The sequence below is a fragment of the Aplidium turbinatum genome, chromosome 4, assembly GCF_918807975.1.
Source record: "Aplidium turbinatum chromosome 4, kaAplTurb1.1, whole genome shotgun sequence".
Taxonomy (NCBI): Eukaryota; Metazoa; Chordata; class Ascidiacea; order Aplousobranchia; family Polyclinidae; genus Aplidium; species Aplidium turbinatum.
In genome coordinates this window covers 34,375,965-34,398,732 of record NC_137475.1, presented here as the reverse complement: position 1 = coordinate 34,398,732, position 22,768 = coordinate 34,375,965, and the positions used below count along the sequence as shown (strand labels likewise).

The window sequence follows — 22,768 nt, the reverse complement described above, 5'->3', positions numbered from 1 at the left end:
TTGTAAATTGAGCTTCTAAATGAATCGAAAAACACAAAAGTAACATATATGTAAACATCACAAAACAGTACAACACTGCATCATACTTTTCATTCTTCTATGGCGGGTGATACTAATAAATTGTGAGAAGCTTAAATGATATATTAGGATAGAGAGTCAAGAAAGTGATGCAGAATCCTTCAACATATCCAAACTAGATGCAACAAGTGTTATAACTACAGCTATTGTAGAATCGGGTCTGCTACTATTCGGTGAGTCTGATTCGGTGAGTTACTAACTTCTAACCCAAACCCTTAACCCCTAACCCTAAAACGGCAATGATAATTAGGCTATGGTACCCGATAATTTAAAAAAAAAATTGAAAAAATCCCCCGTTAAGGGATCGGACTCACCGAATCGGACTAACCGAATCGGACTCACCGAATCGGACTCACCGAAACAGGCCATTCCGGTAGAATCAGAGTACAAATGAACACACGAGTGATACTAACTACACTGGTTTTCCACCTTTTATGGTTTTAATGATCTTAAAAGTATGGATGTGCTTGTCAAGAGTTATCTCATATTTAAGAATTAATCTTTCTAGGAGAAACTTGGCAAAATATTTAAACACTTTTATTTCTGCTCAGAGTCAGCTTTTTTGTTGCACTGTTTGAAACTTCTGCAAGTCAATAACTTGTTACAAAACGCTAGCCAAGGCAATATGCAAACACTGGAACAGGTCTCGAAATTCACGGCGGACATGTCCGCCATCACAGCATGCGATGTCCGCAGAAAGTACCATCTAGATCGGTCATATTTGTCTGCTGAAAAATAACACAGGAACTGGCGATACAAACCGTCATTGCATAGCACGAACAATTGTTGCAAGAATATAATTTCTCGTGCATTCTAACGCGCATCTAGAAAATGTAAAGACTGTAACTTTCGATTTTTACGTTGCTTCAACAATTGACGACATTGAATCACCATAACAAAGGTGAATTCTTCGCTAAGAATCTATGGGAATAGCAGTACTTCTACACTAATCACACGCAACTTAGTTTAAGTCTTGCGTCACAATGTCTGGCTTTGATCTCCCAGTAATATTGACAAGGCAAGGTTGGTTAAAAAATTAGAATATAAATACGAGTAGGCTATAACAGCAAGATGCAGCAAAATTTGTTAAGTTTTGGTATTACAGTAAAAAAGAAAAGGCCCAGGGAAAATTAACTTTCGCTCACATAACACGCAAAAATAAACGTAAAGAAAAAAGCCAAGTGAAACTTTGCACAGCAGAATATAATAGCGTTAGTGTAGAAGTTTTCCGACTCGTGCCTAGAGCATTGTGACGCAAGAAGCCACACGACCTCGTTCGGTGGAAGTTAATCAGTTATGCGGTGTAAGCAGAGCTCTACAGGGCGCTTTGACTCTTCAAGCGCACGTCGTTGGTCTGATGAAAGCCTTTCAGAGTGACTTTGCTGTAATTTTAAAAAGCCTTCTAAACCGTAGCTATAGTTCTCAAATGGCGAAGAATTATCAAGATAAAGTGATTAAACATGACGATCGACGTTTAAACTCGTGTGTCCGCCGTGAGATTTAATTTGTCCGCCAAGATAGCTGCTCAGACCGGACATGTTTGTCCGCCGTCAACAAAAACGAATTTCGAGGCCTGCTGGAAAATTATTTAAGTCCGGTCGAGTATTTTTTGGTACACCATTTTTTGTATAATTGAATAACATTTTACAATGTTATATCGAATCATGTGCAGAGCAATTGAAATTTTCTTTTGAACAGAAAATTACTGTTTTATATTACATTGCTATAATTGAATTATGAGCAGACACTGATGCACTTTTTTAAAATATGGTACCGGTAATGGAAAATTTTACTCACTAAGCCACTTATACAACCTGAAAGTCTATTACAGCTTAAACCACCATTTATTCAAAAGAACCACACCATTTATGAAGTCCTTCTTACTTTACATCAACTTTGTTCACAAAAATTTCTTAAAAAAATTACACATGATGGTATATATGCATGCCCCCAAACATAATGATCAAATTATGCTTCACCGATTTGACATGAAAAGTTTTGCATATGTGGTGCTATGTTGTTGTGATTGCAACAATTCAAGACAACAAAACGTTTTGGATGGCAGGTCTGTAGTGTCAAAACAGCAAACAAAACGCAGTGGTGTTTGCTTGCACTTGATTGCATCTCACATTTTTCTCAGTTGCTCCAGAAAGCTTTTCATTTCATTCAATTACATGGAAAAATGTATCTGCAAATACAATCCAATGCGTATGCTGAAACTAAAAAAAAGCTTTGTATATTATAATATATATATATATAGTTTATGATTTGCTCAAAAACCAAAATATGTGTTTGAAGCGCAAGAATGCCATTGGTAGTTAATTGATAACAAATGAGTATAGTGCTGCAAAAAGAATCAAAAGTCAGTTACTTAAGGCAATTAAATTTAGTATAGAAAGACCTATTTAAGTACTAATTTTATGAGTAAATGAAATGAACGCATCATGGTTTTGTGGCCAAGCTACTGAATGACATGTCACAGACTAAACTACACCAACAAGCATGTATATTCATGCACGGTTTACATCGATCAAGTTTTGCCACACTCATCAGTTCAGTAGAGTGCTAGTGTGTGGTTTATTTAGATAGTATGTACTTTCTTTTGATCTTAACCTAATTACCCACAAAAATAATTTTTAAAATATGTTAAATTGCAAATTATCCTGATGAAGCAACAAACTAAGAGCAAAAAATAAGTTTTGCAGCAACTGTTTGCTAATATTTTGTCAAATCTCTTTTCTAAATGATTAGCTCACAATATATATTGATTTTAATTTAAAAATTTTCCATTTTGTGATGAGTGATCACTGATCAGTTATGGTGAAACAAAGAAAGCAGAAGGTAGGGGCCAATGGAAGAAAAAAGAGCAGTACAGCAAGTACACCTATCGTAGTATTAAACCCGCCAAAAGGCAAGGAACTAACTACTACTTAAAAATTCCAGAAAAAGCACTGATATTAGAGGCAAACAGTTTTTCTACCATAGAATATACATGTTCAAATTTTTTTTTAATGCGCATCCTGAAATTTCTTTATGTTATTTTAACAACATGTGAGTGCAGTACTTCAAAATGTTATGATTTTTTCTTTTTTGTCCTCAAAGCTTGACCAGTTCCTGTAAATGCTGCAAAATCATTAGACGGACCAGGTTCTTCAGATTTCTTCTGTTGATTATTCCGAATGTAAGTTAAAGTGCCAAACTTCCATTTATAATTAGGGATGCCCCTTTTCAGGTTTTTGATATCTAGTTCTGCCTTTTTTTGTCTTGTGTTCTTCTTTTTTCCATCTAGCCTATTTCCAACACCAACAAAAGCAGAAAATCCAGACGTTTCCTTCATATACTCTTCCAGAGCTTTTTTCATATCAGGCGTACCAACAACAAAGGAATCAGGCTCTACTTTTTTGGGTTTCTCCTCTGGTTGATATCCAACTGGTGCATCAAACTCAAGGCTTATATCACACTCAATAATGCAAACTGCATTTTGAGGTCTAACTTCAAGGACACATAGTTCATATTGACGATTAAGGTACTGGATAGCAATAACATCTCCTTTTGTTAAACATGCAAAATTGCGAAGAGCGTTTTCAAGCACTGCTTTTGGATTAGAAATGTCATGAAATTCGACTGACTGTGGTTGAAATCGAGCATATGTGGCAATTGGTAAAGTACAGTTCTCTATATGAACAAGATCACCTTCAGAAAGTAACAAATTTTGCATCATCCAATAAGGTAAAAACACAACACCTTCTTCTGCAACAAACTCCAAAACACCACAGTGAGTAGAACGGTCAGTGTTGTTCTTTCCTCTATTTGTCAACTTAAAAAGCATTGGATAGGATATATTCAATCGACTAAGTTGATCCAAAGCTGAAGGTGGCATTATAATTTTTCCTCCTTTTTGAATTTCCTTGCTTTTTGACTCAGAGAGGGCACCAAAGCTTGTTGAATAGCATCTGTATTTATTACTAAAAGTATTTGCTCCCCCTCCAAGTCTGAATTCTTCAAACATGTTGGCGCCAAACATTGTATAATATTTCTATAAAACAAAATCACTATCCCATTCAATTTTAAAAGCACTTCCTGCATTTGTAAGATAACAAAAAATACTTAGTTTTATAGATAAAGTGTTAAATTCAAAAGTAAATAGCCTATTTTAAAATCATAAAATGTGTGGTTGTGTGCTGTTGTACAGCATTATATCCAATGCAAAAAGTTCACAAGTGGTTTGATTTTGGCAGAAATTTCACCAACATTAACAGATAACACATAGTCTCTGGCTGGGTTTTTTTCTTGCTGAGACTTTTAGGTCATTTGTCCGAAATGACTTGAAAGAATTCGGCCATTTTTTATTTATTTCGGTCATTTTTGGTCATTTATAGTCAATTGACAAGGCTATATATTTTTTCAGACATTTTGACCGAATTGACTATATTTTTTTGGACATTTTGCTAAAAAATCGGTCAATGACCGAAAAAAAAACCCCAGGTCTCTGGCTAAAGGCTCGATAAATGCAAAATAACATGTTCTGAACTTGCTCCTCACAGCATGCACTGTCAAGCTGTGTCACAACTAAGTTTTCAATTTGACTTTGTATTAATACCCGTATCTTACCTTTGTCTTGTGTAAAAGTAGGCTATTGACCAGACACAGTCAACCAGCTTGTTAGGTAGGCCACTATGCGTATGTGTCCAGTGCTTCCACTTTTACAAAGCTAGATTACCACTTGTATTACCACATTTGTCCTCAGATTACCACATTTTTTACTGTGATTTTTTACCCGATCTTAACCGTATTTCGACTTACTTTTACATTAACACAGTGGCTATTTTTACCCACTTGTTGCCATAGTTAATATCAGGTGTTGTCAGAGTTAGGATTAAAGTTCGTAAGGGTTAAGGTAAGACTTAGGAATAAGGTTAGGGTTTTGATCTTTACCCAGAACTAAAAATTTTTCTAAAATGCAAGTTTTTGTTTTCAACAGCTTTAAACTTTTCTCAAATTACGACAGAATTCCTTATCCGGCAACGCTATTATTTGGTTATATTTACACTATATAGTGTAAAATAAGGCCTAAAACAACTACTCAGTTTATTAACAGAACGTCCGAAATAAGAAAGCAAAGTACCGGTACCAGTAGCTTAGCCAGGAATTTTGAAAGGGGGGGTTTTGACGGCCGGCGGGCTTCGCCCGCCGGCCTCTTCGCCAAAGGCGACACCCAGCGCCGGGGGTCTGGGGGCCTCCCCAGAAAATTTTGAAAAATTACTTTAAATTTGGTGCATTCTGAGAGCATTTTTATCAAAAATGTGGGTATAAATATTCCTGTAAAATGGTGCTGTCTGGTGGCATAGCAAAAGAATAAGATAATGTTTTCTTGGGCATTTTTCGGTAATAAAGCTAAGTCTCTATGTTTTCTTGTTGCTAATTCCTGGCTGAGATATTTGAATGTTTAGTATTCGCAAAACTCGCTCTTTTAATGCAGTATTGCAGTTTCGTTTAAAATTAGGCAAACTTTGTTTTAGAGACATAGAGACTGAAAGCATCATTCTCAATATTGTGACGTCACACGCGTGCCAAAGGGGGGGTTGTAACCTCCAACCCCCCCCCCCCCCCCCCCTGGCTACGCCACTGCAAAGTACTGTATTTGACACCGCAGCTAGAATCTGAAAGACATCTTGACTATGAATATGATCACATGGTCAGTGGTCACCCTACCTTCAAAGTCAAAAGTCAGGACGCATTCCAAAATCAAACCGAAAACGGCGGAACATGCTAGTCACATATGCTGTTATAAGTAGTTTTTTGCATATCTGTTCGATTTTGGAGGACAACAGTTTAAATGCTCTTATTTATTGATAATATTTTATGTCAAATTTTCAAAATTTATAATTTCCACATTTTGAAAACATTTCCACACAAAATTTCCATATTACCACAGTTTTACCACAAATTTTTCATTACCACATTTTTACCACAAGCATGATGAAAATTCCACAATTGTGGTAATTACCACAAAAGTGGAAGCGCTGTACGGTATGTGTCATCCACAGACATCTTATTATAACTAGACTGCGCTTCTCGTATTTCGATTGAAGAAATTGAAAAAAGGCGGCGGCCATTGTTAGTGTCTCAAACTCGCGTGAAAGCTGCGCTGTTAACGATAACATTTCTGAGCTGGTTGCGCTTCTGCAGAAAACTAACTTGTTAACTATAATTTAGAACTTTGGTGTAATAGAGGTTTTATTCATCTATGAAATGAATAAAAGCATGTGTTAAATTGCACAGAATTATACATACAGTCTATAATATAAAGCAAAAACACTGCGATGCGAGAGCACGTATACGATACACTGAATGCATCATTTCCAGCAGTTCAGCAGAACTCTTACCGTATTCAATTTGGCGTTACAGCTGAGCTGATGATTAGCCTATTGTAAAAACAGCAACAAACAGTGTATTACATCAAACCTAAGCAAATGATACGCTATATTATAGCGGCTATAACGTAGGCCTATAGCTCAACAAAATCAAAACAAATTAAATATTCACCAATACTGATGTGATGTCGAAAGGAAGTAGTTTATTGGTGTTTGAAAAGTACTGTTTTGTTAAGCGTTTTACGAACCAATTTGCCTTGTATTTGCTTGCAGGTTTCCTTACCAATGTGGTAAAACCTAATTTTTAAATAACATTTGGACACAGTTTTGACTAGCGTAAAAATGTGATTATCGGTAACGGTGCATTCAAACACAAGATCCGTGAGATTAGTAAATATCTTGGAATGGTTTATATTTCCAAGCACAGCTACCGCAATAGCTTCCACAATGCCTGGATGAAGAGGTAATCTCCCAGCTGTGGTAGTTAGTAACCGTTTAATGCATAATTCAGTTTCTTCACAAATATATACAACACTGAAAGAAGGTTTAAAAAGTCCACTTCTATCTTTAAATGATAAGAAGCTGGGTTGAACAGGTAAAGTGTGTGAACTCAGTTCAAAGCGGCACCTTGCACATAACGTTATCTTTGCGCACATTTTGGCAGCATAAATTAACAAATTCTAACAATATGTTTGCGATTGTAGAACAGCAAAGGTGAAATCATATAAAGATTTCGTCATACTAGGTGAATTGCGGAGATATTTATTAGTTGTTATTTCACAGCAACTTGAAACTGAAGCTATTTCTTTAAAAGTTATTGTTGATGAAATCACACGAATTTACGTCATAATGCAACGTTTTGCTACAACGGAGAAAATCGAAAGCCATCAATCTCTATTGAACAGAATCCTGGTAAAAGCTGCGGTTGTGTTGTTGCATAGAAAACTATTTGTTTTGTCAATTATTTGTTCACAACAACTGAGTTTTTTAAGAAACGCAAATATTATAGGAGAATTACATTTTGTAGAAAGTTAAGTTGTGTTCAGTCGTGTTCTCATTGCTTTAAGAATTGGCGCTCCAGTTGTTTCAGGAACGAGGAGGCGACTGATTCTTAACTAATTAATTCATCTACTTCTACTTGTTTTAAAGTATCAGGTTTGGTGGCCGTGCTTAACTACTGTATATTTATCGATTCATATACCGCAATATTAAATCCGTTCATGCACGTCTTAAACCATAATAGTTTTGCCACCTTTTCCTTTTGTTGGTTTTGTTCCTGTATTTCTTTTTCACAATATCATTTGTTTTGCATTCTGACAAGGAAAAATAAATTGAATTGAATTCAAAACAATGAAAATTCATTACGGGTCCCTACAAAAGCATTGGCAAACGCGCGGAATAGGTACACTAATAATGGCTGACGTCTGAACCTGCTTTCTTCAAAAATCGTAAACGAGAGAAGTGACGATGCGCGGTCTAGTTATAATAAGATGTCTATGGTGTCATCAGAACTCAGAAGAGATCATGGCTGAGTAAACAGTGCTTCCACTTCTGGCAATTGATAAATCCTCTTCAGTTTCCTTTTTTGTCCTGAAAAATCCCTTTTTTCTAAGTCGGAAATCCTTCAACATTTCCTTCATAGGCGAGGTTATTTTTGATGTTATTTAAGTTAAAAAAGGTGTTAATACAACTTTAAAGTTATTATAATCTCAACTAAAGCTATTTTAATCTCGATTTTTTCAGTACCGTAGCACCGGTATGTCGAAGCAACGTTGTTTTATTAGAACAGTAGGCTGCATAAAAGCAGCACATATTTTACAATAACATGGTTTACTTCCTTTGTTCACTGTCCAGCCAAAAAACTGCTTGTCAGTTAGTCGGTTCTGGGACATTTACCACCTGGAGTCCTGGACATCATTTACCAATTATCACTCTTATCTTTCCTACCAGAACTCCTAACCTATCCCTCACACTGAAAATGTACAGTTGGTAAAAGTCCAGTAACGAATTATTCATCCATTAATAAATTTATTTTTGTGTTTAGTTCAGTTTTCCTTGATGCGCTAACTTAGCACTATAGGCTATAGCAGAGCTTCCCAAACTGGGGGTCGCGTAACGAACATCAGGGGTCGCAGAAAGTGTACCGATTTTTCACAAAGTACTCTATATTAACACTTCTGTGCAAGTTGTTAAGTTAAAGCTTTAAAAAGGCTATTAGTGTTGAAAATTGGAGTCGTGATTTTCTAACGAAAAAAAATCAGACTGAGTCCACCATTTTCGTAGTGACATCTTGTTTTTCAAATTAAGCTATTTATTAAATTTGCTTGAAAAACTGAACGAACTTAACTTGTCTCTTCCAAGCAGAAAACATCAATATTTTTACATTGAATTCTAAATTTGAACCGTTCATCAAAAATAAGGACAAAAAGTTTAAACATCTGCTTGAAAATGCTTGAAAATGAACACTAAGTTGAAAATGGTCCATTTGAAATGTTCTCATTTACTGAATACTTTTTTGGCTAACAATGATATAAAATCAAATGTTTAGACCTCTGGTTATTAACCATTTGTCAAATCTGTTGAAACAGTTTCAAAAGTATTTTCTACCAAATTACATTGGATCCAAAACCTAATCTATTTACAACTCAAAAACAATTTTGTACAAAAAAGCTTCACACTTTTTGGCTTTGCGTTACAGCAGAATACCCCTGTAATCAGAGAATAGCATTTTTTGTATTTTTTTGCGTTAATTCAACGTCTGCAGATTGCACGAAAGAATGATTTGCAGGCTAGGTATGCAGCTGTGGGGTTCATGGGTTGTTCGCGCTCAAGCTTATCTAAAATTATAATTCCACCTCCGTTTCGGAAATCCGTGACTTTTTGACTTTAGACTCAACTTTGCAAGTTGCAAGCTGATACAGCGGAATACCATTCTCTGATTCAGCAGTAGGGCTAACCGTAGGCTACTCCTGCTGTTTGTATCGACGTATTTGTGTTGAAAATTTTCACCCGCGAAAACTGAAGCAAATGCTAAGCACTAGTTGGAAGGAACGTCTCACCAACGATTTAATTACAATGACCAGCTAAACGCTTCCTCACCCAAGCAAACATTGATGTAGAATCGTGGAAACAACTTGCCAGTGACGTGTCAATCTGGAGGGAAAAAAACAGTAAAAGAATGGAATTTTTCGAAAAAAAATAGCATACAAAAAGCTCAGGAAAAACAAAACATTAGAAAAGACAAGCTAAAAAGACGACGTTTCCCACCCTCCATACAATGTGACTTATGCCCACGTATTTCGCCATCGCCATCCAAAGCGAAACTCGACTTGATGACAAAACGAATGTTTGGACACGAGCTGGAACCGACAACAATTTGTACGAGTCAGTTCAGTTTATTTTGTTGGCGAAAAAGAAAGAAAAAAAACAACAATAGCCTACACAAAAACAATAAACACAAACAATTCGCATAACAAGGATGACAGCGAAAGACCAAAAGGTTACCAAAGTCAGCTGCCAACCAAACATTTAAACAAAAGACCCAAAACTAAGAACATTAACACGAATAGCACAATACCAGCACTTTACATAATACATTAACAGTGGAATAACACAGGGTAACATTAAAAAAACTGTGCAGAGAAATAAGCAGGTGATATGTTTTAGGAGTGATCATTGTACAAATTCTTTAATAGACATTTATATTTAAAAGTATTACAGGGATATCTATAACTACGGGATTGGAAACTCTTTTCAGTGCTATACATCAGTAGGGTCAACATATTACTATGACTACAGAAGAATTATTAAAATAAAACACTATTTGTATCAACTAAAAAATGTATAAAACTCAATTTCGAAATAACAATATAAAATGTACACTCACATCAAATTTATTTGATGTATGAAAGTTTAAAACCACGAATCCAAATGTTCAAGAAGTAAATTAATGCAAAGAATCCAAAAATTCTCTGTTGTTCTTTAGCATTTTGTGTATTGCAAACCGGATCAAAAGTAAACAAGGAGTGTTCAAAAATCAGTGAAATGTGTTGTCGTAGGCTTTTATGATAAACTTATTCACAGACCAACCAAGTAATTACGAAATCAATACGTTTAAGATGTCATAAGAACTAAAACTAATACTCGGTTTTGAAATTATTTAGCAGCAAACTAAGTACGACAGGATTGCACAAATGGAATACAAACACATTAAACAAACAAGGCGAATGTATACTTTACAGTTTACGGCAGGTGCATTGATTGTTACACTTTTCCTTGTCTGTTTACTATTTGCTATTTTTAAGGTCAACTTATGTAAACCTTTATCACAGCGACGCAAAGAACAATGACCCTACTGGTGTATAAAAGTGTTTTCAGTTCCACAGAGTTTCCAATCCCGTAGTTATAGATATCCCTGAAGTATTATAAGACTTTTCTTGTATTTCTTTTGGTATTTGATTCCATAGTTTCACTCGTTGCAGGAGGCAAATATAAATCATTCTTTTGGTTCTGACTGGTTTTATGATGGTGAATTTCGTTTACAAAAATAAAGCAGCCAGCAAAAGTGTTTCCAACGTTGATGGCAATCAAAACAAAACCAACACCATCAAAACCAAACAGCCTAAGAATCATTAAAACAGCCTTGGGACTAGCATTAACAAACATTGACCCACAACTGGACTTGCTTTGTAGCAAGAAGCGGTCGCATCCATCACACTGAATAAATGTGTTTGGTTTTTAGTCTTTTTTCTAGTAATCTACGTGAAAATGTAAATTGGTAGGCTTCGAGTATCGTTAGGTTGTTTTTAGTTTTCATTTGAATTAAACCTTTCCATAAATATCAAAAATGTATATTTCGCACTGCTTATCATTTTTTCCATGAAGGGTCGCGGAAAATTTTAGGAGATTGAAAGGGGTCGCGAGCAAAAAAGTTTTGGAAGCCCTGGGCTATAGGACTTCTTTTTAGAGAGTGAGAGGGGTTTCCGGATGGCGAGTGACGACGGAAACCAGCTGATCATCGTTATTCCAGTCGTTTTTAGAACTTTTGAATGGAAATATTAATAAAATTGTCTTTAAAATTGTTAAAAACAACAATTCCCTTTTTAAGACAAAATTTCCTTGTAAAATTGTTAAAAATCCTTCCTATCTTCATTTCCTTTTTTTATCCTTTGAAGCGTTGAAAAATCCCGATTTCGAGATAAAATCCTTCAAAGTGGAAGCACCATGAGTAAAGTTTCTGCTTCCTGTCTAAATGTTGTTGGTTGCAAATTGTTTTATCCACTTGGCGGCACTGCTGTTTCCTGAGGAATTTGGGCTCCTTCTCAGAACAAACGTTGAGGGAGTCTTGAATTGCAATCAAATGTCGGGTATTCGAAAGAGTCCTTATTGTCCGAACACAATTCCCTTAGCCTACAGGGGAGCGGGCTCATTCCCCGACACCGAGTGCTCAGCGGTTGCGAACGACGTCGGAGAAGCCGACGGTACTCCAAACCCGCTCCTCTGCTGAGTGCCAAACAGGAATGAAGTTGAATACTATTTATAAAATGTTTTTGGTATGATAATGAAATGCCATAAAGTCGAGATCGCAATATTAGCCTATATCGTATTATCACAACGGTAGAAACTTCGCCACATTTTCACAGGGATTACCGTAGGCCAGCGTTTCTTAACCTTTTCTGACTCTAGCACCCCTGTAAATAGGTCTGAACAGTCTAGCACCCCCTAACTATCGTTAACATACAACTACTACAGTGACGGCCAAAAGTATAGTAGGGGCCAAAATTTTGACATGCTTTCAGATCGCTGGCGATATACTTTAATGAAGTCTCTTGTTGTCTAACAAACTGTGCTGCTGTTTTGATTCAGGGTTTGGTATTTGACTTTCATTTACCAATAGAAATTTAATTATAACCCTATGTAAGCGAATCAACTCTCTTAAAACAGCAGCACAGTTTGTTAGACAACAAGAAACTTCACTACAAAATATACCGCCAGCGAGCAAAAAGCATGTCAAAATTTTGGCTCCGCCAAACTTTGGCCTGCATTATTGAAAGAAAAGCAATGTAAAAAGGGTCTCGAGAGTCTGTTCACACTCTGCAGTTGGATGCTTCAAATGGTGTTGCAGGAGTCTAGCAGGCTTCGAATTTGAGTTGCAAGAGACGAAATGGCAGGTCATACACTGTGCCCGGTCTGGTCCTCCATGATTGTCCAGGAATACAGTGAAGCTATAGGCCTACTTGTTATTTTCGTCACGCCATTTGCGAATCTGCTGATACTGGCAGAAAGACGAAAAAATGCAGAAAAGTAAAACGGCATTTTTTAAAATTATACTGCATGCGTTTAGCACCCCCTACAGTCTATTCCAGCACCCCTTTGGGGTGCTAGCACCCCCGGTTAAGAAACGCTGCCGTAGGCTATGGTCGTAGGTCTGATTAGGCGATTCCGATTGGATGTAGCCTAGGTTTAATGCTATTTTTAGACGAAAATAAGCACAAAGAAACTTTTTTCTAAAGAAATCGTTTTTTATTGCAATTATCGCTTAATAATGTAGGCTACACAAAACAGATAGAAAACCGCCACTTCCAGCAGTTAGTTTGGTAGGCTACAAGTTCCAATTACCATTCTCGTGATACGGCCAAAATTGCAAACATTCGCTAGGTGTTTTGTGTTACCTCAAGTCCTCAACCAGTCAACGGAACGTCATAATAAAACATAACGTCTTTTTTGAATTCAGCATTGAAAATCTATGCATAATATGATCGGATCCAAGCTTATTTTTCTAAAAAGTTGCTCCAAAACGGGACATCCCAATATAGCTCCTATATAGGCCTACAGACTTTCCCATGGTAGTTTATTGCTTTTGAAGTGGCAAAGAAGGTTCACATGAAGAAGAACCTTTTTTGTGCTCTAACCCATGAGATTTTGTCGTCCTTATTAGCACAGATCGACAAAATTGTAATAACGTGAATTAAAATAATTCATTCATAACATATGCGTTGACTACATGCATTATTAATTATTGGATTATGCAGTTTGCAACATTTGTGGAAAATGGTCATAGTAAATCAGAATTTCTCGTAGGCCTACCCTCAAGGGCAACCCCTGACCAAGGGAAAGACGAGGCAAAGCATTATGTAGCCTATGTTAGTTTACACATGATGCACGGTAGTCTGGACGTAGCCTAGGCCCACATGGCTTAAACCAACTGTTCTCAACCAGGGGTCCGTAAAAGTTTTCCAATTTGAAGCATTAGGCCTATTAACTAATTAGAAAATTTAAAACTCGGTTAGCCTATGCTTTATTGGTGTATGGCAATAATTCTCAATCTGTGCCTCGCGATACCCTGGTGCGTAGTTTAAAATTTCAAAGGGCGTACTGCAACTGTTCGTTTTCCTAACCAATAAAATTAAATCTTGTTATGAAGACATGCATGTTCAACAATTCGTCTGAGACAGCAGCTTAATTGTTGATCAATGCTCAATTTAGAAATGCAAACGTTAGTTAGCAGCTTATTAGCACTCACAGTTTTTCCAGGTTTTGCCATGACTGCGATTAGAAATGAAAAAAAATCTTTGCAAAGGTTGCAAAAACTCTATTAATTTGCAATAAATTTATAGAAAAACATTAAATCAGCATGTAGACTACAGTAGGCCTTATCATAACATAACTTGTGGTTACGCGGTCGGCTCAAGATCACGCGGCGTTGGTTCGACTCTAGGGGTGTGCGCTTGAGCAACGCTTTTCAGGAGTGCTCTCCATTCAGCGGCACCTAGTGAATGGAATAGTTCCTCGGCAACAACACTTCAACAATCGAAAACTTCACTCTGTCAATCTCGGCAACCGGCCCTGCGTCAAGAGCCTCTAGCCTATAAGTATGCGAAACTACCTGAAATAACCAATCAAGGCTTTGTCAGTCCGAGGATAAAGATTCAAAACCAACCAACCAAATACAGTATTATTTCTACTGAATAAAACGCAATAGTCGCCTGTTTCAAGTCAGCTGTAAGTAACCGGTAACCGGCCTTGTGTCAAAAGCTTCTGCAGTTTACAAGTATGCAAAACTATCAGGAATAACCTATCAAGGCTTTTTCACTTGTCAGTCCGAGGATAAAGATTCAAACCAAACAAACCAAAAACCAAATTTCATCAAATGTCATGAACCGACACAAGTTTGTCGGAAGTTAAGCAGGTTCTTCAAAGTCGATTCGAAACTTATGAAACATTGTTTTCGTGAAGAGACTCGATACAGACTACTTTACTAACATTTCACATAAAAAAATTCAGGGGTCCGCCAAGACAAAAATGTTGAGAGAAACCTTTTATTTCGTCTGTTGCGAGAATAGTAGGCTATACGGTACAAATATATTTCACAACAGACAGGAAGCAGCGAAACACTATATTAGTCATCGAGTCAGCTGCTTCCCTTGGCATACACTCTTGCACTACTTGGGCGACAGCCGACAATGTACTGACATCTTTATGAACTGCTGAAAAAAATTGATATTTAAGTTAATAGGGTAGTTCGGGGCAAAACAAGTCGCCGGGTAAAACCGGTTAGTTTGATTTTAATCAAGCATAACTTATTTTTTTGGAAATAATACACTTAAAAAAATGCTTTAGCGCACTTAGTGGTTCCTTTGTGATGTGACAACAGCAACCGCTGTCCAGTTTTAGCTTGTTGTCTAGGTCTAGGCTGCGAAACGTAAGTTGGTTTAAAATTTTACTTTCATATTTTGGACTAACTTTTTTTTGTGGCTTAGACTAAACAGAGCATTACATTATGAAAATTGTTAATTAAACCAAGACTTTCTAGTTTAAACGAAATTAAAATTATTGTACTTTGTCTCAAAACTACTCATCTTGTAGTTCTTCCTCGGAAATTAGTTTTATTGGGTATTTATTTTTGTTCAGTCATGGCTATTTTGGTTGGGGCAAAACAAGTCAGTCATGAAGTGCTGTGCCAAACTTTTGCCTCAATTGGTGAAAATACTAAATTCTTTAACCAAACTGTCATGTAGGCTTACCTGGTTCATAGGGTATTGCTTGCCTATTACAGCAAAAATCAGCTTATCCTAATGTGAGCGTGAGCTAAGATTTACAAAATTTTGTGTCATGCAACATACCCTTGCATGCACATGATAAAGCTTATTCAGTTGATTTTTATCAACTTTGTGAAATTAGTTGAAAGGTCCAGGTGTTTAATTATTTTTCTTATAAGTTCATAATGCCTTTCATGTGTTTTTATTTGTAGATTTAAGTATTTCATTTCTCAACACAGCTAATATGAGAAACTATATTCGTAAAACCAATCGTGCCAGTTGGAATGAACCTGACATGAAATTAGCCATTGAGGCTGTAAAATCAAAAAAACTCTCAATCAGAAAAGCAATGGTACAATTTAATGTTCCCTTTGAAAGTTTAAGACAACGTTGTAAAATGAACTTGCCAAATGAAAATCCGGATTTGTGGAAGAAGCGACTGGGAAGGTTTAAAACTACACTGAATACGCAGCAAGAAACTGAACTAGTGGAATATATTCAACAAATGGAAGCTTCTTGTTATGGACTTACAATTGCAGACTTACGCAGACTAGCATTCGATTATTGTGAAAAAAATGATATTATGCATCGATTCAACAAAGACAAAAAAATGGCTGGAAGAGATTTTGTAGCTGGTTTTCTGAAAAGACACCCAAATATTTCTCTACGAAAACCAGAAGCAATTTCTTTGAACAGATTATATGGATTGAACAAAGTATCAACAGACAAGTATTTCAAAAATTTGGCACAACTATTGGATACTTACAAGTTGCAGCCACAGCAGATATACAATTTAGATGAATCAGGGTTGTCATGTGTACATAAGCCCAACAAAGTGTTGGCACAAAAAGGAAAAAGAGTTGTGTCTTCTACCACTAGTGGAGAAAGAGGAGTAACAACCACAGTTATGGCCTGCTGCAACGCAGCAGGAAACTATGTTCCACCCATGATGATCTTCAAAAGAAAGAATAAAAAGCCCGCCTTGACAGATCATGCTCCTCCTGGAACTTTAAATGAAGTCACTGAAAGTGGTTGGATTGATTCAACAAGCTTTATGAACTTCATTAAACATTTCGTCAAACACACCTACTCAAGCAAGTCAAACCCAGTGTTAGTCATAATGGATGGCCATAAGACCCACACTAAAAATTTGGAGTTAATTAATTTTGCAAGAGAAAAGGGGCTTGTCTTGTTATCTCTTCCTCCACATACCACGCACAAGCTGCAACCTCTTGACAGGACTTTTTTCAAACCTCTAAAAGCAACTTTCAATGCAGCCTGTCAATCATGGATGCGAACACATTTTGGTCGCCGCATAACTGTTGAAAATCTTGGAGAGCTTTTCAGCACAGCTTATTTGAAAGCTGCTACTGTTGAGAACGCAGTAAATGGCTTTAAATGTACTGGAATCTACCCTTATAATGATCAAATTTTACCTTCCAGTGACTTTTTAAATGACCCAGAAGTGAAGAAGACATCTCACCCCAACAATGCTTAGCTGAGGCTTCAGAACCAGAAATTCCCAAGTCTTTCCATGAAGAGCCAACTTGTTCTTCCATGCTGCTACACATAGAAGCACCAAGCTCAACTTCTCAAAGTATACCAATATTTGACCAAGAGGACTCTGCACCTGAATGTATACCAGGCACTAGCTTTTCGAACAGTTTTTGTGACATCATGGCCATTCCTGATTTACATCCCAAAGGATCTGCACGAAGAGAAGAATCGGAAATTTTGACAAGCACTCCTTACTTACAAGAAAAAACTTCTTACAAGAAAAGAAAAATCACAAAAAAGAAAACTTCAACAAACACAAGCTCATAAAAGAAAAAGACTATATCAAAAAAGTACAGCAGTTACAGAAACAAGCATAAAATCTCAAAGGTCTCAAAACTCAAGAAAAGTGACAAATTTAGATTGCCAATGCATTGTGTGCAGTGAATGGTGGCATGATTCCAAACCAGGAGAAGTTTGGGTGCAATGCAGTAAATGCCAGGAGTGGCTCCATGAGCTCTGCAGTGGGCAAAATGATCAACAGACATTGGTTTGTGACATGTGCTCTCAGTTGCATTTTGCAAAGTGATGTGGATTTTGCCATTTAACCTGCTTTTGAGCATTATATACACTTTTGACTATGAACCATGATTGCTGTCATTATTGAAGTTGTTTTTGTGTTTTGCAACTAAATTTCTTGCTTAAAGACAATTTTAGCACAGTTGATTCACTTTGTATGTGTAAATATAAGCTTTCTTTCATCAAAAAAACACTGACCTGTTTTACCCTTACTTAGGGGCAAAACCAGTCATTTGACTCGGTCGTAAAAATGATGTTGTATTAACATAACTTAAAAATAAATTTCACTTTTTTTTTGCTATCTTGTTTAAGGAAGCCTTAATACAACTGTTTAACACTAAAAATTGAGACATTTTTAACTTTATGTGAAGATATACACAATAATAGCAAAATGTGACTAGTCTTGGCCCGCACTACCCTATAATCTTTAAGATAACAGTGTGCACACAATCTGACGAAATCAAAAATAGGGGAAACCTGTGTAATCTGATACCATGTGCAAATTGGTAGCCACTTTAACAAGTAAAAATTCTGCCACCAAAATTGACTAGAATGACATCGCCAACCAATCATAAGCTACGTTTTCCGTGATGTGAAAAAGGGCGAAAAGAAGATGATACAAAGCAAATTAAGTGATGGATTTTCTGTCAGCTGGTTGGCTTAGGGGTTAGGGCTAGGAAGTAGTTATTTCATTGACCCGGGTTCGATTCCCACCACTGCTATTGCTGTTTTTTCTTCTGTAATTACCAAATAAAGTTCATAACAAGCATAAACTCTCTGGCTGAGTGCTAGAAGGGTCACAATTGGACGGTAGCTTCTTATAACATGTTCTGATTGGTTGGCGGTTGCATTGTAATCATTCGCAGTGGCAGAATTTCTACTTGTTAAAGTGGCTACCGTGCAAATTGGACCACTCCCTCTATTTCTTTCAGAAGTGCATCAAACTGACATTTTGTTAACCGCTACATTTAGCTTTGAGCTGTAGTTCATCTATAATTTTCATTTTTTTGCAAATCGCAACACCTTTGCTTAAAATTTTCAAAACGTGTTTTTTGTCAATCTGATGTAACTTAATTTGAACTTGCAGATAATAAGGTAGAACGACTAAAGAGGTTATTTCAAATAATTTTTGCTTTATTTGGTCAGTAATTTACTCAGCATCAAGCTAGGTTTTGACCAGGCTCGTGTTGAGGATAAAAAGACACATTTTGTATGGGTAGCTCTGATCGTGCAATTTGGACCACATTTAATTGTGTCGTCAAATTTTGTTTGGTGCTTAAATTGGTGTATGTGGTCCAAACTACACATGGTATGATTTGTTACAGTAATAAGTTATTATTATTGCATTTGTACATATTTAGCAAACGCTTTGTAAAAGGTGAGTCCCATACTTCATCCAAGCATCGGGGGATGAGAAGATAAGGTTCTCATTATACTAAGCCTTCGGCACTAACGAGAGTAGGGTGGCCAGTTCCTTTCCTTCAGAAACTACTCCCACCCAATTCATTACACCCTGGGTAGAGGTGAGCGGTGTTTTTCAACCAGCTTAAGCCGGGTGTCGAACCAGGATTGCATGATCGGAAAGCGAGCACCTTATCCGCTGCGCCATCCCATCGCGAAACACTTTGTAACTACATGTAATTCACTGGCATTCTTATTTCAAACTATCATGACCACTAGAAGTGACAGAAAAGTAAAGGCACGGAAAATGGACAGAAGATGCTATGAAGTCTGCCATTGCAGAAGTTAAAAAAACAAACAAACTGGAATTAAATCAAGCAGCAATGGATTATTAAATTCCTAAAGCAACTTTTTTACGCCATATGAAAGCACAAAATAAGATAGTAGTTGGAGGGAAAGAGTATTTTGGAAGACACACTGATCTTTCAAACAATATTGAAGAAAAATTGGTCCAGCATATATTGCAAATGGAAGCAAGGCTTTATGGATTAAAACCAATCAATTTTAAGAAAATTGGCTTTCGAAATTGCTGAAGCCAACAACATCACCACAAGACTAAGAAAAAGCCAGAAGAATAGTTGAGATTCTTTTTGAAACGACATCGTGAAATTTCATTAACAATCCCTCAAGCGACATGCTTCCGGCTTCAACACAACACAGGTTACAATCTTTTTTGAGTTAATTGGCAGCATTCATTCTATTAATGATATCCCAGCTCGCAGGATCTATAATATGTAATCTGGCTTAACAGTTGTTCAAAAAGTTTCAAAGGTATTCGCAAAAAGAGGAAAGCACCAAGTTGGCACAATTTCTAGTCATAAAAGGGGTCAGAATGTGACAATCATTTGTGCAATAAATCCTGCAAGAAAATTTGTTCCCTCTGGAGTGATATTTCCCCATGATTAAATGAAGAGCTTATGGATGGAGCTCTTCCAGGAACGAAATGTTTCTGTCAGGTTTGTGCAATTCAGTATTTTATGGTCCCTCACGACATGAAATAAATGAAGTTGTTTGTTTATGTAGTGTCATGGAGCCTATTGTTATTTTTAAGAATTATTATTGTTCACTTTTCTAAATAATAACGCAATAGTTTTGCTTTTAATGCTTATTTCGATTTTGTGTTATGGTAAGCTGGTTGAATGATTGGAGAATTATTTTTATCACGGCTTGAACATATCATAGAACATGCAAAACCTTTTCCGGACAAGAAAGTTCTTCTTAGCCTGGATGGACATAAAAGTCATGCACACAACATGTGGGCATTGAATCACGCTAGAGTGAAAAAGGAGTCATTGTGTTGTCTTTTTCTCCACACACCAGCTATCGCATGCAGCCACTTGACATTGCATTTGTCAAATCATTGAAAACTTATTATTTTCAGGCTATTGACGATAGGATGGGAAGTCATCCAGGCAAAGCTGTCACTATGTTTCAGATCAGCAAGTTGTTTGAACAGGCATATGGTAAAGCAGCTAATGATGGCATTACCATGAGTGGCTTTAGAAAGGCTGGTATAGCCTACTTCCTTTCAATAGCCAAATTGACGAAAAAGCATTTCTTCCTGCCGAAGTTAATGACAGACCAGATCCTGAAACTTCTACAAGTCCCAGTGCTGTTATAAGAGATTGTGCTTAAGTGACAAGGAGGCAGCCGATCCAAATCTTGTAGAGATTGATGCAAACAATGATGATCAACACTCAACAACCTCATGGCAAAATTGCATTATCTAATTCTGTATTATAACTGTGAAAATACCTATTGTGTCTGTACTTGATATCAGTCCACTTCCCAAAAGATCAACAACTTTAAGTGATCAAAAGCGAAGAAAGCTATCAAAATCCACTAAATCTGAAGAGAAGTCCCCATAAAAAATTCATCAAGGTTGTTGAAAAGAAAACAGTCTGGCCGAAATAAAAAGTAAAACAAAGCCAATGCAAAAACAATTTTTCAAAAGACTGACAACACTGTTTACAGCTGCCTTGTCTGTGGGAAATCCACCAAAGAGGTTTGGATACAACGTGCATTGTGCAAGTTGCAAAGAGTAGGCCCATGAAGCATGTTCACTGTGCAGATTTATCAAACCCAAATTTTTAATTTGGTGACAGCTGCTTGTGATGTTTTGCAAAGTATTTCACTTGCAAGGCTTGTGCTGGAAGATGACTAAAATCTCAACAATATCTTTAGAATGCAATGAAAAACATTATTAACAAAACAACATTTACAATGCAGATAGGTGAAATTCTTAAAGGTGGACTTTGACATGATATATACATAATTTAACATTTTTCAACATTATTACACTGATTAAATTTGCACATGCCTGTGGTTCTATTTGCATGGCATGATTGGCATCATTGAGTGGCATCATTGAGTGAAATTTTGTATGCAGACGACCTGGTCTTGACAAGTAATAGTATGGAGGGAATGGAGAGAAAGTTTGAGAAATGGAAAGAAGCATTTGAAACCAAGGGTATGAAGGTGAATCTTGAAAAAACAAAAGTGATGGTGAGTGGAGCAGAAGGAACAGTTGTTGAGAGCAAAGTAGATCCCTGTGGAATATGTGGCAAGAGAGTGATAAGAAATTCAATGCAATGCAAGGAATGTGGAAAGTGGGTACATGCAAGATGTGCTAATGTCAAGAGAGCCGCAACAAGATTGGCGAAGTGTTTTGTTTGTGGGAAATGCAGTAAAAGAAGGAATGAAGTGGAAGGCCATGATGATGAGTTCTGCCATGGCATCGAAACAGTGACAGACTTCTGTTATCTGGGTGATCGGATAAATGGAAGTGGTGGATGTAAAGCAGCGGTGACAACAAGGGCAAGATTAGGCTGGGCAAAGTTCAGGGAATGTGGGGAAATGTTGTATGGCAGAAAATTTTCACTAAGGATGAAAGGAAAAGTATATCGGAGCTGTGTGCGGCCTGCAATGCTATATGGTAGCGAGACATGGGTATTGAGAGAGAGTGAACTGGCAATCCTGAGAAGAACGGAAAGGTCAATGGTGAGAGCAATGTGTGGGGTGAAAACGAGAAGGGAAAAAAGGACTGAAGAATTGTTGGATATGCTAGAGATGAGAGAGACCATAGACCAACTGGCAAGGGCAAATGGAGTAAGATGGTATGGACATGTGATAAGGAGGGAGGAAGGAAGTTTTCTTAGAAAGGCACTAGATCTAAAGGTGGATGGGAAGAGGAAACACGGTCGTCCAAGAAGAACGTGGAAACAACAAGTGAAGGATGAGTTTAAAAAAGTCGGACTGAAGGAGGAAGATGCAAGGGACAGGGTGAAATGGAGAAAAGGGATTAAGACAATTGCTGCGCGGAAACAATCGGCCACCCCCACTAGTGGGGAACAAACCGACGATGGATTATGATGATGATGTTTAAACTGAACCTTGTGATTGCAAATTTGTATAATTTACTTTTGGTCGTTTGAACCATTTTTAGCAAACAATATTTTGCCTACGCCTTTGTGTGTGATATTCTCATAAAAATTGGAATCATTGGAGATGTCATTTGAAATTTAAGAGCTTTTTTCCTTAAGGGGTTTAATATACACAGGTTTCCCCTAAAGTATTAATTAATTGCGGTTGCATGAAATAAATTACATAGCTTTAGAAACTACTCAATACATGGTGAGAAAATAGCCTGCCAGGAAAAGTTGTCATAATTGAACAAATAAACATAGCATAAAAATGACAACTTTTCCTATCTGAGTAAAGATTTCGATGAATCATTTGGCAAGA

General features: G+C 36.9%; 2 protein-coding genes across 2 annotated transcripts; one reads left to right on the top strand and one right to left on the bottom strand.

Annotated features, from left to right (window-relative positions):
- Positions 1–13: 13 nt before the first annotated feature.
- LOC145769537 (ubiquitin recognition factor in ER-associated degradation protein 1-like) lies at positions 14–4,133 on the bottom strand. The gene has a single exon (XM_082581187.1). It carries the CDS (start codon positions 4,100–4,102, stop codon positions 3,152–3,154), a length of 951 nt encoding a protein of 316 aa, XP_082437313.1. The 5' UTR covers positions 4,103–4,133; the 3' UTR covers positions 14–3,151.
- An 11,754-nt stretch (positions 4,134–15,887) lies between these two features.
- Positions 15,888–16,988, top strand: LOC145769092 (uncharacterized). The gene has a single exon (XM_082580687.1). It carries the CDS (start codon positions 15,888–15,890, stop codon positions 16,986–16,988), a length of 1,101 nt encoding a protein of 366 aa, XP_082436813.1.
- The last annotated feature ends 5,780 nt before the right edge of the window (positions 16,989–22,768 follow it).

Excerpts from the sequence above, each read along its gene's own strand:
- LOC145769092 (XM_082580687.1), top strand. The coding sequence starts at position 15,888 with ATGAACTTGCCAAATGAAAATCCGGATTTGTGGAAGAAGCGACTGGGA.
- LOC145769537 (XM_082581187.1), bottom strand. The coding sequence starts at position 4,102 with ATGTTTGGCGCCAACATGTTTGAAGAATTCAGACTTGGAGGGGGAGCA.